This window comes from Orycteropus afer, unplaced genomic scaffold (assembly GCF_000298275.1).
Source record: "Orycteropus afer afer isolate SDZICR_OR568_19922 unplaced genomic scaffold, OryAfe1.0 scaffold00466, whole genome shotgun sequence".
NCBI lineage: Eukaryota > Metazoa > Chordata > Mammalia > Tubulidentata > Orycteropodidae > Orycteropus > Orycteropus afer.
Window position 1 is genome coordinate 1,940,604 of NW_006922053.1, and position 13,680 is coordinate 1,954,283.

At 58.3% G+C, this 13,680-nt stretch overlaps 1 protein-coding gene across 1 annotated transcript; it reads left to right on the plus strand.

Annotated features, from left to right (window-relative positions):
* Positions 1-4,811: 4,811 nt before the first annotated feature.
* On the plus strand, positions 4,812-9,509 carry CSNK1G2 (casein kinase 1 gamma 2). Its single transcript, XM_007954571.1, has 11 exons — positions 4,812-4,998; positions 7,483-7,523; positions 7,673-7,742; positions 7,823-7,971; positions 8,259-8,493; positions 8,571-8,656; positions 8,730-8,814; positions 8,884-9,032; positions 9,107-9,190; positions 9,262-9,368; positions 9,455-9,509. The coding sequence occupies exons 1-11, from the start codon at positions 4,812-4,814 to the stop codon at positions 9,507-9,509; spliced, it is 1,248 nt and encodes a 415-aa protein (XP_007952762.1).
* The last annotated feature ends 4,171 nt before the right edge of the window (positions 9,510-13,680 follow it).

The window sequence follows — 13,680 nt, forward strand, 5'->3', positions numbered from 1 at the left end:
CCTTCCCATCACCCTGCGTGTTCTGGAAGGCAGCGTGTTTGGAGTGAGACCATGTGTGCCAGGTGCTACAGTGGGCACGTGGGCTGCACAAACAGATGTGCAACCATGACCTTTGGTCGCGGTGACCTTTGCTCATGGGCGAGCCATTGGGGCCAGGCCCTCCTCAGAGAATGCTGGGCCAGTGCCTCTGGGTCCTGACCAACAGCCAAGATCCTGCCTCCTTGGTCCCACAGGACCTTCCAGATGCCCCTGGCCCTGGGAGACCAAGACCCATCCCGTCCTGACGTTCTTGGAATAGGTGGAGCAAACGGTTAAGCACTTGACTGGTAACCAAGACGGGGGTTCACGTCCACCCAGAGGTGCACTGGGAGAAAGGCCAGGAGCATCACGTCCAGAAACAAGTAGACTTCCTGTGCCCACTCTGCCCCCAGGGACGGTGCTAGGTGGCTGTGTGACCTCAGTCCTCCCCGTGGCTCATGAGACTTGGTAGCCGCCTGGCTCAGCCCTTCCCCCAACCCCAAGAAAAGCTGTCGTCAGTCCAGTGGTGCAGCTAGCCATGGGGGAAGAGGTGCACCTGGACCAAGGGGCTGCTGGTCCCAGGGAGTAGCTGAATCTTCTAGAGCCCTTGGGAGTTGGTGGTGGCAGTGAGCTCAGTGGGGACACCAAGGATGAGTCACTCTGAGGAGTGTGCTGGCTCCGTGGCATCTGGGCAGGCACGGATTCACTTGCTGTATCCCCCTCCCGTCCTGGTCCCTCTCTGGGCAGGCCCCCTTGGCACTGGTGGGGAGCCGGGATGCTGCAGCCACAGCACAGGGTCCTCGGACAGCCCCCTGAGAAGGAACAGTTGCAGGAGACTAGACTGCAGGTGGAGAAGCCCTTGCTCCTCCGGTCCCCGGGCAGCACGCAGCTCCCCAGTCCTCACCCCCACCTGCGTGGCTCAGGATGCGGCAGGGGCTGCAGGCGGGTGGGGATGGACAGGAGTCTGCCTCCTCCCCTCCCCCCTGGCTCGCTTCCACACACCCTGGCCCCTGAGAGAGAGCTCTGAACAGTCCCGCACCCCTCCTCCTAGAACCTCACACACACACCTGTTTAGACACATGAGTAAGCGGGTTGTAACACCTCCCGGGTAACGTGAAGCCCTGCTGTATGTCCTGTTCCATCTGTGCTGTGGGCCTGCCTCTGACAGACAGGTCAGAGGACCTGCTCTGTGGCTGCGCCCGAGCGGAGGGTGCCTCCTGCAGGTGGACGAGGACAGCTGCACGGGGGCTGCGTGGGCGGCAGGCCGAGCTCGACACAGAGCCTCCAGGAGAGCTCTCGTTTGGCTTCCCCCAAGGCAGCCCACGCCCTTGCCATCCTGGACGGACACAGGTGCCGCAGTGCAGGGCTCGGCTGCTAACCCACCCAGCAGCTCCGAGGGAGGATGACCTGGTAGTGTGTCCCACAGACCTTCTGGGTGCTATGGGTCAGTTCTGAGTCAGAAGGACCCCACGTGTGACCTGAGGAGATGCTGCCGGCTCCTGTGCCGTTCATACTCGGCATCATGTCTGAGCCCATCATTGTAGCCCTTTCAGCAGTCCCTCTGGCTGAGTCTTCCTCTTTACTGACTCTACCAGACATGGTACCTTTCTCTAGGGACCGGTCCCTCAAAGTGCATGAGACGAAGTCTTGTCATCTTCATTTCAAGGTGTCCTGGCTGTACTTTGTCCAAAACAGGTTTGTTCATTCTGGCAGTCCGTGGTATGTTGCGTATTCTTCACCAGCACCACCACTCAGATACATCCATTCTTCTTCAGTCTTCTTAATCACACGTGGGGCGTCCTCGTATGTGTCCGTGGGCTCCCTTCACATATGGGCCGTCCTCACGCATGTCTGCAGCCTCTGTCTGCACACGAGCTGTCCTCGTTTGTGTCCACAGTCTGTTCACACACAGGCCAGCCTTGTTTGTGTCCTCGTGCCTACAGCTCCCTGTGGGAATGTGAGTCCTGCCCCAGGCACTGGCCCTGGCCCTGCAGAGACAGGCTCCATCTTTCTCTGGGGGTGGCCGTCCTGGGCACTGCAGGCTCTGGCAGGGACTGGAGCCCTGTCCCTGCATCCTAGCCCTGGCCCAGGGCAGGGGCTGGTGATGTCAGTGTAGGAACTGTGACATCACTGACTGGGGACGACAGAGGAGGATCCTGGGCCCCCACTTGAGGTGGGGGCTGGCTCTGGGCCCAACAAGATGAAGGCTTCCAAAGAGGACCAAGCAGGTAGCCCACCAGTGTGGACATGGGGGCTCATGGCCCTGTCAGGGACTGGCCCTTGGGTTAGCATCACCCCTGACTGAGTGGCCTGCTGGCGTGAGGGGCATGCCCTCTGACTCCAGGGGTCCGGGGTGTGGGGCAGGGCTGGGGCCAGTGGGTGTGAGTGGCAGTACCCTCCTGCCGGCCTGCCTCCACTGCATTTCCGCTGCTGGCCTGGGCTGGGTCCACGTAGGTCTCGCCACCCTTCCTTGAGTGCTAGTTGCAATCGAGGGGGATCAGCCCCCTTTTCTTTTCAGTTCCCTGTGTGGCTAACTCTCCCATGTTCCTTTCACAGCCTGGGGCTACCCCTCTGGGTAGGGACAGCATGGTCCAGGAGAGCCGACTGTCCCCAGGTCACCTGGTCCTGGGTGATGCCCAGCTTTCTGGGCAGGGTTGGCACTTCTGAGTGTGAGGGGCCAGGGCTGGCAGCCTGGCCCTGGTCTGGTGGGGTGTGTAGGGGGTCCTTCAGCCAGTGAAGCACATCTGCCCCTTCCCTCCATGGTGTTGTGTCAGCCTCCACTGACCTCTCTAACTGGGCGTGTTCTTGCCTCCCTCCTGACCACGGCCTGTGAGCATGGGCCCTGCAGGGCCAGCAGCACAGACAGGGAAATGGGTCTCGTGTAGGGCGGCGACCATGGGGCTGGGCCTTGGTGTTTCTCTGTGGACTTAGGGGACGCCTTGCCGGAGGCTGTGTGTGTGTGTGTGGGGGGGGTGATGTGCTCAGCGAGCACCTGGTGGCAATGCTGTTGCTGTCTCCAACCCAGACCCAGCCGCTGTGGAGCCACTGTCTCCGTCTGTGTCCGCGCCTCTTGCCGCGGTGTCGCTGCACAGGCCTGGCACACAGGGCATCCAGCTTCGGCAGGGGGCAGGGGGAGGTGGGAGCGCTAAGCCTGGGGGTGACAGGTGAATGTGCACTTAAGGGATGTGGTTTTGGGAGATGAGCCACCTCATGTGGTCCAGTTCTGGAAGGGGCCACCTGTCAGACCAGGAGCCACTCAGAACCCCAGTGCAACCGTGACTGTGAGGCCCAGAAGCAGAAAGCTTGGGGCTGCCACCCGTGCTGGTCTGACAGCTCTGCCTGTCATTGTTGCCCTCACCCCGCAGCCCCGAGTCCCTGGCCCAAGTACAGATGAGAGGGAGAGACAGACAAGCTTAGTTCAATTGCTTGCTTTTGTGGATGTGGCCTCTCGGGACATTGGGCCATGTTCTTGAGGGGAGTGTCTGGAGCATGCTGCAACCTCATGTGGGGGTACCGTGACAGGGGGATGTTCTCCTTGGGCCAGGACACTCCGAGTTTGGTGACATGCTCCCCTGACTGGTGAGTCATTCCCACTCTGGCAAGCCTCATCTGAGGAACCCCTCATGGGGCAACCAGGTGAGGCGAGGGAGGGTGGCCAGGTCCCCCACATGAGAGGCTACTTGAGCCCCAGCCAAGAGTGGGTGTCATTTAGGCCTGGCTGTCCTGCTGGGGCCCAGTGCCCACTGTGCTCTAGGCACATGGCTGGGAGAGGGGATGCATTGCAGTGGGGTCCTCTTTGCATCCGGGGGCCAAGTGCTCTGAGGCCTGGTCCACCCCCGTGAGTATGGTGACACAGGAGACCTCGGTGTGACTTGGGGCTGCCACAAGTGCCCTCTGTGGGCCAGACCGGGTTCTCTTGGACCAGTCTCCTCTGTTCCTGGCTAGGCCAAGAGCAAGCCTGCTGCAGGAAATGGGTGTCAAGACCCCACTGCCCACCTACAGGGCACATGTGCGTCCACACCGTTCTCTCACAATGTGTGTTCTCCCCACAGACGTGGACCTTGGGGATCAGGCCCCATGCTGGGGGGGGGGTTCAGTTGGCACTTACTGGGTCTGCCTGAGCCCTTCTGCCTGAGGGCATAGCCGCGGCCCCTGCCTCTCCTGGTCTCAGGACACTCTTGGTCTCTTCCCACGTGGCATGTCACACCCAAGCCTGTGCTGGGAGGCAGTTTATGATTCTGTCCTCAGCCCCCTCGAATGTGGGCAGCAGTATCATCTGAAGCAGGTGTGATTATGTGAGGGTCCTGTGTGTCACCCTCCTGCCTCCAGGACTCCTTCCACAGCCCTGCCCTTGCTGCATGTTCCGTGTAGTGCTGGCCTAAGGCAGGCCCGCAGCCAGCCGGGCAGCCCCTCAGAGCCAGTGCCTATGGCCCATGTGGTGTCGGCAGCCTCCCGCTATCCTTGATAGTTGTGTGTGGTGTCCTTGGCCCACGGCCCGCCCTAACCTGTGTCTGTTTCCCCACAGCTAGGAGCTGCGAGACTTAGGGCGACAGGACCTGCCAACAGAATGCCTTCACCCCCAGAGTGCGACTCCAAGGCCACCAGGATGGCAGCTGCAGCCGGGCCCTGGAGAGCCCCCCCGTCACACTAGCTGGGCCGCAGGGCCCGCCGGCCCGCCTGCCACGGGCTGCCATGGTGTGCTAGCCCCCGCCGAGCACTGCAACCTCAGGTTTCCGCAGGGTTGGGATTTGCACGGCGGAGTAACCGTGGAGAGACCGGGGTACCACAAACTGATGGATTTTGACAAGAAAGGAGGGAAAGGGGAGTCGGAGGAAGGCCGGAGGATGGCCAAGGCCGGCGGGAGCCGGAGCAGCCACGGTGTCCGCGGCTCGGGGGCCAGCTCGGGGGTCCTGATGGTGGGTCCCAACTTCCGCGTTGGCAAGAAGATTGGCTGCGGGAACTTCGGGGAGCTACGCCTGGGTGAGGTCCAGTCCTTGTGCGGCGGGAAGGGTGCGTGGGGAGGGCAGCCCCCACGGAACATCTGGGTCCTGCCCCTCTGTGAAGAAGCAGTCCAGTTGACTGCTCCCAGGGGTCCATGGGGACAGGGGGCTTCCAAATGGAGCTGCCCACAGGTGAGTTCCATGAGGTTTTGGAAGGAGCATGGGTGGGCTCGCACTCTGTACCCCAGGGGACGGCTGTGAAGTCCTCACAAGGTGTCATGGTTTCTGAGCCCCTGTCCAGGAATGGCCAAACACCTGGAGTCATAGGGTACCAGGCTGAGTCCCTCTCCAAGGGCAGGTTGGCTGTTCTGCATGCTCTGATCTGACGCCCCACGAGGCTGGCTCAAGATCCTTGCCCTGCACCAGAGCCCACCCTCACTCTGTGGTTGGGACCAGGATCCCACGCCTCCTGGGGTCAGCTTGACCTCTCCACCCAGGACCCTTGGGCTCAAGAAGTCCCAGGCTGGGGGCCTATAAGGGCCAAGCACCGTGCTTGTGTGGGTGTGACCTGCAAGGCAGGTGGTGGGTGGTCACGTCAGATGCTGAGCTTGCCAAAGGGCATTGGGACCCCAAGGGTGGCCTGGTAGCTCAGGGATGTGCACAGCCATGGGGACAGAGGTGGCCTTCATGCTATGTCCTCGTGGGGCAGGAGATGGTGGCAGAGACAGACGAGAGCACTGAGGGCTGCTGGGTGTCGGCTTCTCTTTACTGGCATCTTTTAGTTGTAGCCTGTGGGCTCCCCGGGCTCTTTGCCCAGGCCCCTTTTCTGAGATCTGTGTCCTTGGGCACAGCCGTAGCCCATAGTTGTCTGTCTTGTGCGTTACTGGGCAATAGTTCGTTCGTGACCATCTTAGTACTCAGCTTCACCTGGCTGGTTTCCAGACCTCAGCTCTTGGGAGTAAAGCTGCGAGTTCCCTTCTGTGCAGATGCGTTGTCGTGGGCATACGGGGTCAGAGACCTGGACTGTCATGGATGAGAGGATGCCAGTGGGCCTCTGAAGTGATGGCACCATTTTAAACCACCAGCGGTGGGTTAGGGGTGCTGTTTCTGCACCTCGTTGGCATCTGGTGGCAGCAGCCGACTTGTTGGTTTTGTGCCTCAGCAGTGTGGTTTCCTGGTGTTTCCATGACAACTGGGTATGCAGTGGTGACAGCGAGTTTTTTCTTGTTTTCCAGTGACTGATGTTCTCAAGTATTGTTCTTTTGCATGTATTATTCCTCTACAGTGGGTGCTTTCCCTCTGGCTGGTTTTCAGATGGCCTGTTTTATCTTTAGTATCAGGATTTATTCTCTTGGGTTGAAGTGTGGGCATTTTCTGTTTATCCTGCTTGAAATTGAGCTGCTTGGCTCTGTATATCGATATTTTTCATTAAATGTGGAAAAAGTTTAGCCCTGATTTCAACTTCAGTCTCATTTTCTCCTTCTTGGACTCCAGTTACAGTACGTTGGGAATGTGTGACACTGTCCCACAGCCCTTAAGCTCTTGTCTTTTAGCCTTTTCACTCTCTTCAGTTGGGGTATTTTTTGTTGCCTCGTTGTAAGTTCGCTTTTTTTCTGCAATGTCTAAGTGGTTGTTGAATCTGCCCAGTTTTTACTTGACAGATAGTGTTTTTCAGCTCTAGAATCTCCACTTCCTTCTCTGTTAACATTTTCCATCTGCTCATTCATTGTGGCCATCTTTTCTTCTAAATCCTTGAATGTATTTGTCATAGCTGTTTTAAAAGTTATTGCTTTTTTGGTATCTCTAGTGTGTTTGATTTTCCTGCTGTTGTTAAGCACGTGGATTTATGTTGTCTTCAGGAGTTGAGTTTAGCTGAGAGCCTGTGTTAATTAAGGATTGGTTTGGGGTTTATTATTGGGTTGGGTCCAAGATGGACCGTGCTTGGGGGCTAGCGCAGCCCTTCTGATAGGTAAAGGACTCTGCATGGTGGGCCTCCAGTGCCTGCCACATAGTCCGGCCCCAGCCTCTCAGGTCCCCATTGGCCTCACAGACTGTGTGTGGTTGAAGCTTCAGAGGGGCCTCATGCAGGTTTCTGGACCCTTCTCTGTGCAGCACTGCCAACCCCTCTTTGGCCAATTGCAGGCACCTCAACAGCCTGCTGAGTGAGCCCAGGAGCAGATGTGGGTCACAGGGCTGTTGTGTTTTTGGTGGTCTTAGAGCGGCACAGTTGTATCCTGTGGGGGTAATGGGCCTGGGAGTGGGTGCCCTCAGGGTGGGCTCCAAGGGGCAGAGGCTCGCAGGAGCCAGGGTGCTCAAAGGAGCAGGCTGGGTAGTGTTATAAACTAAGGCCACAAAGAGGGGGGCAGCAAGGGTGAGGGGCGGGATGCCAGGTCTCTGGGAGACAGCCGCCGCAGGGGTTGCTTCCCCTGCCCTGGTCTGGCAGGGCCGGAGTCGCTCTGTGGAGGGGATCTCGGGCAGAGCTCGGCCCGGCCCTGCTGTCCTGACGTGCTCTGCTCCCTCGCAGGAAAGAATCTCTATACAAACGAATACGTAGCCATCAAATTGGTGAGTCCCTCCCTCCACCCCACCCCCCAGCCTAGCACGCCCCCTCCCGTGGGGCCCTGAGGGTCAGTCTGCCCTGAGTCCACCCGACCCCCCCTCCCTCATCTCTGCCTGGAGCCGGGTCCCTGGTGCCACCCTGCCCTCACCCCCAGGAGCCGATCAAGTCACGCGCACCACAGCTGCACCTGGAATACCGCTTCTACAAGCAGCTCAGCACTGCAGGTACCGCAGGGCGGGCGGGGTGGGCCGGCAAAGGTGGTCTGTACGCGGCACGTCCTCTGTGCGCGGTCTTGTGTCCACAGAAGGCGTCCCCCAGGTCTACTACTTCGGGCCGTGCGGGAAGTACAACGCCATGGTGCTGGAGTTGCTGGGGCCCAGCCTGGAGGACCTGTTTGACCTGTGCGACCGCACCTTCACGCTCAAGACCGTGCTCATGATTGCCATCCAGCTGGTGCGGGCTTTGGGGGCTGCAGGAGGCGGGGCCGGGGGAGGAGGCAGGAAGCGCAGGCCCACAGTCCTGATTGCCCTCCAGCTGGCGCGGGCCTTGAGGGGGGGGAGGCAGGAAGTGCACGCCCACGCTCTTGCTGTGCTAGTGGCGTGGGGGTAAGGCTCCAGGGGGCCGGGGGAGGAGGTGGGAAGTGCAGGCCTGCACCGGTGATGGCCAACCGGCTGGGGCAGGGCTTCAGGGGGCAGAGCTGGGTGGGCCGGCGGTGGTTGAGGCCCCTCGGCTGCCTGCAGATCACACGTATGGAGTACGTGCACACCAAGAGCCTCATCTACCGGGACGTGAAGCCAGAGAACTTTCTGGTGGGGCGGCCGGGCACCAAGCGACAGCATACCATCCACATCATCGATTTCGGGCTGGCCAAAGAGTACATCGACCCCGAGACCAAGAAGCACATCCCGTACCGGGAGCACAAAAGCCTGACTGGCACTGCCCGCTATATGAGCATCAACACCCACCTGGGCAAGGGTGAGCTGGCGTGGGGGGCGGGGCTGGGGGGCGGCCAGGCCCCCGCCCTGCTGAGCCTCCCTGCCCCCTCTCCGCAGAGCAGAGCCGCCGTGATGACCTGGAGGCCCTGGGCCACATGTTCATGTACTTTTTGCGCGGCAGCCTTCCCTGGCAAGGGCTGAAGGTGAGTCCTGGATGGGGTGTGGGGGACCCCTTCCCTGGGGAGCACGGCCTGATCCGCCCCGCCCATCCCGCAGGCGGACACGCTTAAGGAGCGCTACCAGAAGATCGGCGACACCAAGCGAGCCACACCCATCGAGGTGCTCTGCGAGAACTTTCCAGGTAAGGGGGGCCCGCGGGTGCAGGCTGCCCCCGGGTGCGTGCCGAGGCACCGCTGGGCTCTCTCCGCAGAGGAACTGGCGGCCTACTTGCGCTACGTGCGGCGGCTGGACTTCTTTGAGAAGCCGGACTATGAGTATCTACGCAAGCTCTTCTCTGACCTTTTCGACCGTAGCGGCTTCGTCTTTGACTACGAGTACGACTGGGCCGGGAAGCCCCTGGTATGTGGGGGCCGGGGGAGGGCGCTTGGCGGGGCCTCAGGGCCACTGCTGCCCTGACTCCCACCCCTCCACAGCCCACGCCGATTGGCACGGTGCACCCTGACCTGCCTGCGCAGCCCCAGCTCCGTGACAAGGCCCCCCCGCACCCCAAGCACCAGGTGAGGGCAGGTGGGCCTGACGGGAAAGAGCGTGGGTGGGACCCAGGATGACCTCTGCTGCCCCCACGCAGGCGCTGAACTCCACCAACGGGGAGCTGAACGCAGACGACCCCACGGCCGGCCACTCCAACGCGCCCATCACAGCGCCCGCCGAGGTGGAGGTGGCGGACGACACCAAGTACGCCTGCGAGGGGGGGGGGGGGGGGACGGGGCGCCGCCGCCGCTGGGGCCCTTCCTGGGATTGAGCTGTGCCCCGCCCCTTAGGTGCTGCTGCTTCTTTAAGAGGAGAAAGAGGAAATCACTGCAGCGACACAAGTGAGCCTGCGGGGGACCCTCCGCTGAATCCTCCGGCACAGACCGCTGCAGGCTGCAGCCGCCCGGCCTGACCCGCCGCTGCCGAGCACAGAACGCGGGCCTCCGGCCACGATGCGCGGCTCGCCCTGCACCGGGCCGCCTCCTTCACGTAAGACTTGGGCCGAGATTTCACACCCGTGTCTAGTCCTCCTTTCCAAGAGCATTAACTATTTAAACAAGGAAACTCAGAAAGGCCCCCCCCTCCGCCTGTCTGCTGAAGGGAGTGGGGCAGGGCCTGCTGTAGTGTCATAAAGTCCAGCTTGTCTCCCTCGATCCAAAGGCCGATTTCTCGATGGGGGGCAGGGCTGGGCACTGCTGTTCACAGGCCCGGCCCGGGTGCCGCCGGGCGGTGCTGCTCAGGCCCGTGTATAGGGGTGAGGCCCCTGGGTCCCCCAGACCAAAGGGGCAGGTGGGGCGGGATCGTGGCCGCCCCCAACCAAATGCTGCACCAAAGCTCCGCAGCCCTGCGCAGCCTCACCGGGCCCCGTGTGGAGCCGGCTCCTCCTGCCAGGTGGGGGGTCAAGACACACCTGCTTCCAGAGGTTGGGCCCCGGGCCAGACCTGCAGGACGTCTGCCCCGGTCTGGCCGTCTGTGCCCCTCCCGCATCTGGTGCAGCGGGAGACAAAACCGCCTTAAAGTTCCTGGCGCGGCCCCGGGGACGTTTGCAGGGCCCAGGGCAGCTGCGGCTGCCGGCCAGGCGGGCGGCAGTTGTACGAGTCTAGTTCCTGCTTTACAAAGTGTACAGAAATGGCATTTACGTCTGATGCTTCCTTGAAGCCATAGGACTTAGGGGCTTTTTTTAAAAAAAAAAATAAAAAATGAAACCAATCCTAAGCGTGGTGTCTCTTCTTGGGGTCCAGAGGTAGGTGGCTGCCCCAGTGCCTTTGACTCCCCTTCTGGGGGGAATGGGGGGCGGTGGGGTTAGGGGACCTGGGGATGCCCCACACAGGAGGGGCTTTGGGACCATTACAGCCTGAGGAATGAAAGACGGTGTAGTGAATTCGGCGTCCGTTGAGTCTTCTATCTTCTAGCCCGTTACCTTCCCTGAGGTGAGAACTCACATGTGTACTAAAGAGTGACCAGACCAAGGCCATTGCCATCAAGTGGGCCTGACTTGCAGTGACCCTGTACGACAGTCCAACTGCCACATGGGGTTTTTCGAGCTGTCAATCTTTATGGAAGCAGACTGCCACATCTTCCTCCTGCAGAGTGGCTGGTGGGTTGGAACTCCTGACCTTTCTGTTAACAACTGAGTACTTCACTGTGGCATTAGCCACCCACTCACTGCCATAGAGTCGGATCCAACTTGGTGACCCCTCGGGTTTCTGAGGCATATCTCTACGGAAGATAGAGTTACTCCTTTTGAGGAGTGGCTGGTGGGTTTGAACCACCGGCCTTCTGGTTAGCAGTCAAGTGCCTCAGGTACTATGCCATCAGAGCTCTCTCATGGCTGTCACCAGGGCTCCTAAATAGTAACCCAGTTCTATGCTGATTTGAAACCCTGAACAGAAGGACTTGGTTTCTGGAGGAAACCACAGCCACTGTCTGACCCCATGGGAGGGTTCTGCTGGAGGCCCCCTGGCTGGCCCTGGCATTGTGCACCGTGGGTCATCCCACTAACAGACGAACCTCCGTCTTCATCTTGGGCACTTCAGGGATTCCAGGCGGGACAGCAACCGTAGCCACCTAGCCCAGCCTTCCCCCAAGCAGCACAGAAGTACCCTGAGAGCAAAACAGGTCTGCACCCAAGACACCCAGGCCTAAAGGAAGTGAGAAAAACGCCCCAGTCCTGAGGCATGTCCAGACAGCAGAGTGCTCCCAACTGATCCATCCCACCAGGGAGTCCACGTCCACGGAAGTATGAAAATGGCCAAGACCAGCCCAGGCCAATAAGTGCATGACCCAAGATTTCCAGGGGCACCTTCGAGAGACAGCACTTATTGGGGCAAATGTAAGAGCAGACATAAGGGTGCACCATCTGGCAAATCACTGGTGAAGGGAAAATAAGTTGGACACGGGAGAACCATGAAATTAGGAGCTACGTTCCCCGCATCCCCAAAATAGATGCAAAAACATCCCCCAAAGGCTCTCAACTTCCCTACAACAGTGGGCCTTAAACTAGGGATTTTGTGAAACATCCCATACTAAGAACAGTAAGGAGATAAATGGGGGGGAATTTATACAAAATACCAAAACATGAAATTACCCAGTTAACTAATAAGTTACAAGCCCTGGAAGACCTCGCAGAAGCAGAACTCAAGGTACCCCACCAACAAACCCAGTACTCGACCAAAGCACAATAAATGTTTGAAGATAATTTAAGAACCACTTTGAGTCAGAAATTAAAAATCTAAGCACCGAAATGGACAGAACCAAGAACCGAGAACAGCTTATTGAATTCAAGATAGAAATGAAAGAAAAAGATTGGGAAGTGAAATACAAGTTTGCAAGGTGCCCAAGATTCAGAAGGTGGGAATTCAAGAAAACGTGTGGAAGCAAGAAGTAAGAATGGAGGGGGAAGAAACAAAAAGGGTCAGAAAAAATGAGGGGATGAGAGACGGGCGAAGAAGGAGTAATGTCCCCAATCTTGGGAGAAGTGGAACAGAACTAGTGTTTAAAACTCACCCCATGGGTAGCAACTGGGGTCTTAAAAGCTTCTGAGTGGCCGTCTAAGATGCAACTATTGGACTTCTCTCATCTTGAGCAAAGAAGAGTAAAGAAAATCAAAGTCATTTGGAAACAATTAGTCCGAAAATACGAGGATCTCAGCTTTCATGACCCTGAGACCAGAAGAACTAGATGGTACCCACCTCCCAATGCCAACCACTCAGAAAGGGATCAAAATTGGAGACCCTGGATAAAGTAGGAAAAATGTGGAACAAAATTCAAACACAAAAAAATGACCAGAATTACTGGCTGGATGGGGACTGGGGGAACCCCCAAGACTATGGCCCTGGGCAGCCTTCGGGCCTGGAAACACACTCACTCCTGTGGATTGGCTCTCAGGCCAATGGTAGAAAAAGACCTACGTGCACAACACCCACCCCAGGGAGATGCACCCCTTGGATCAGTCAGCCATGGGACGTCGGAGGGGCAGCATTGCTGTAGAGAGAAAGCTGGAGAGGGGAGTGCATGGATCAGAAGGGCACGGGGAGGGGAGGAGAGCTTTTCATTGTGTGTGATGGTAACGGGCTGTGAAACCAAATGCCCGTGAACTGTTGAGAGCAAAATGAATCTGCTTTGTAAATTTGCACACACCTCACAATAAAAAAATAAAAACCGTCATCTAGAGAACCTTCCAGAAGTATACAAAGACCTGAACAGCCACATCGAAAGGGCCCACTGATCACCAGTGAAAATTACCGGGATAATCAGCTACGAGGTACTTCCTAGTAAAACTGTCCAATTTAAAGCATCACAATGAAAACTGCAGGGCCTCCAGGCAGTCCAGTGATTTACAAACTGGGGGAGCACACCTGGCCTCAGGCCCCTGGGAGCCAGCATGCAGAGGGGGTACTCAATGGGAGGAGGTGTGAGCCAAGGCTCCAGGTCCGGCCAGGCAGCCCAAGGACCAGGGCTCTAGGACATTGGGAAAATGCTCATCGGCCCTTCCTAGAGATAGATGTACCACAAGAACACTACGTCCAACCAAGAGGCAGGAAATGCTGGCAGAATGATCCATGGCGAGCAGCTGAAATCTACCAGTGCACATCTAAGACTAAAGAGAGGACAAGGCTGGGACACTAGGTGTGATGGTTACGTTTTTGTGTCAACTTGGCTGGGCCCGCCTGAGTGGCTGGGCAGCTGGTGGTAGTTATTCCCCATGATGAGACTGGCAATCAGCTCCATGGTGGGATCTACCACAATCAGCTGAGTAGATGCCTTAGGGATGTAGTCTGCTTCCTGTATATAAGGAAAACCCTTGGGGAATGGACTCTAGCTTATGGCACGCTTAAACCCTGCATGTAGCAGTGTCATTGTTCAGCAGCCTGCCGTGGTCTACTGACCTTGGGACTTACAATGGACTTAAGTTAATGGCCTGCCGTGTGATTTGGTAACATTGGGACTGTGCCTTTTTACTTGTCAACCTTGGGGCTTGTCAGCCTCAGCAGCCAGCAGCTGTCTGAGTGAAGAA

What these genes read in the sequence shown, in the direction of transcription:
- CSNK1G2 (XM_007954571.1), top strand. Translation starts at nt 4,812, where the DNA reads ATGGATTTTGACAAGAAAGGAGGGAAAGGGGAGTCGGAGGAAGGCCGG. An exon ending in CTTCGGGGAGCTACGCCTGG is followed by an intron (nt 4,999 to 7,482) that starts GTGAGGTCCAGT and finishes GCTCCCTCGCAG; the next exon opens with GAAAGAATCTCTATACAAAC. An exon ending in CCCCGCACCCCAAGCACCAG is followed by an intron (nt 9,191 to 9,261) that starts GTGAGGGCAGGT and finishes GCCCCCACGCAG; the next exon opens with GCGCTGAACTCCACCAACGG.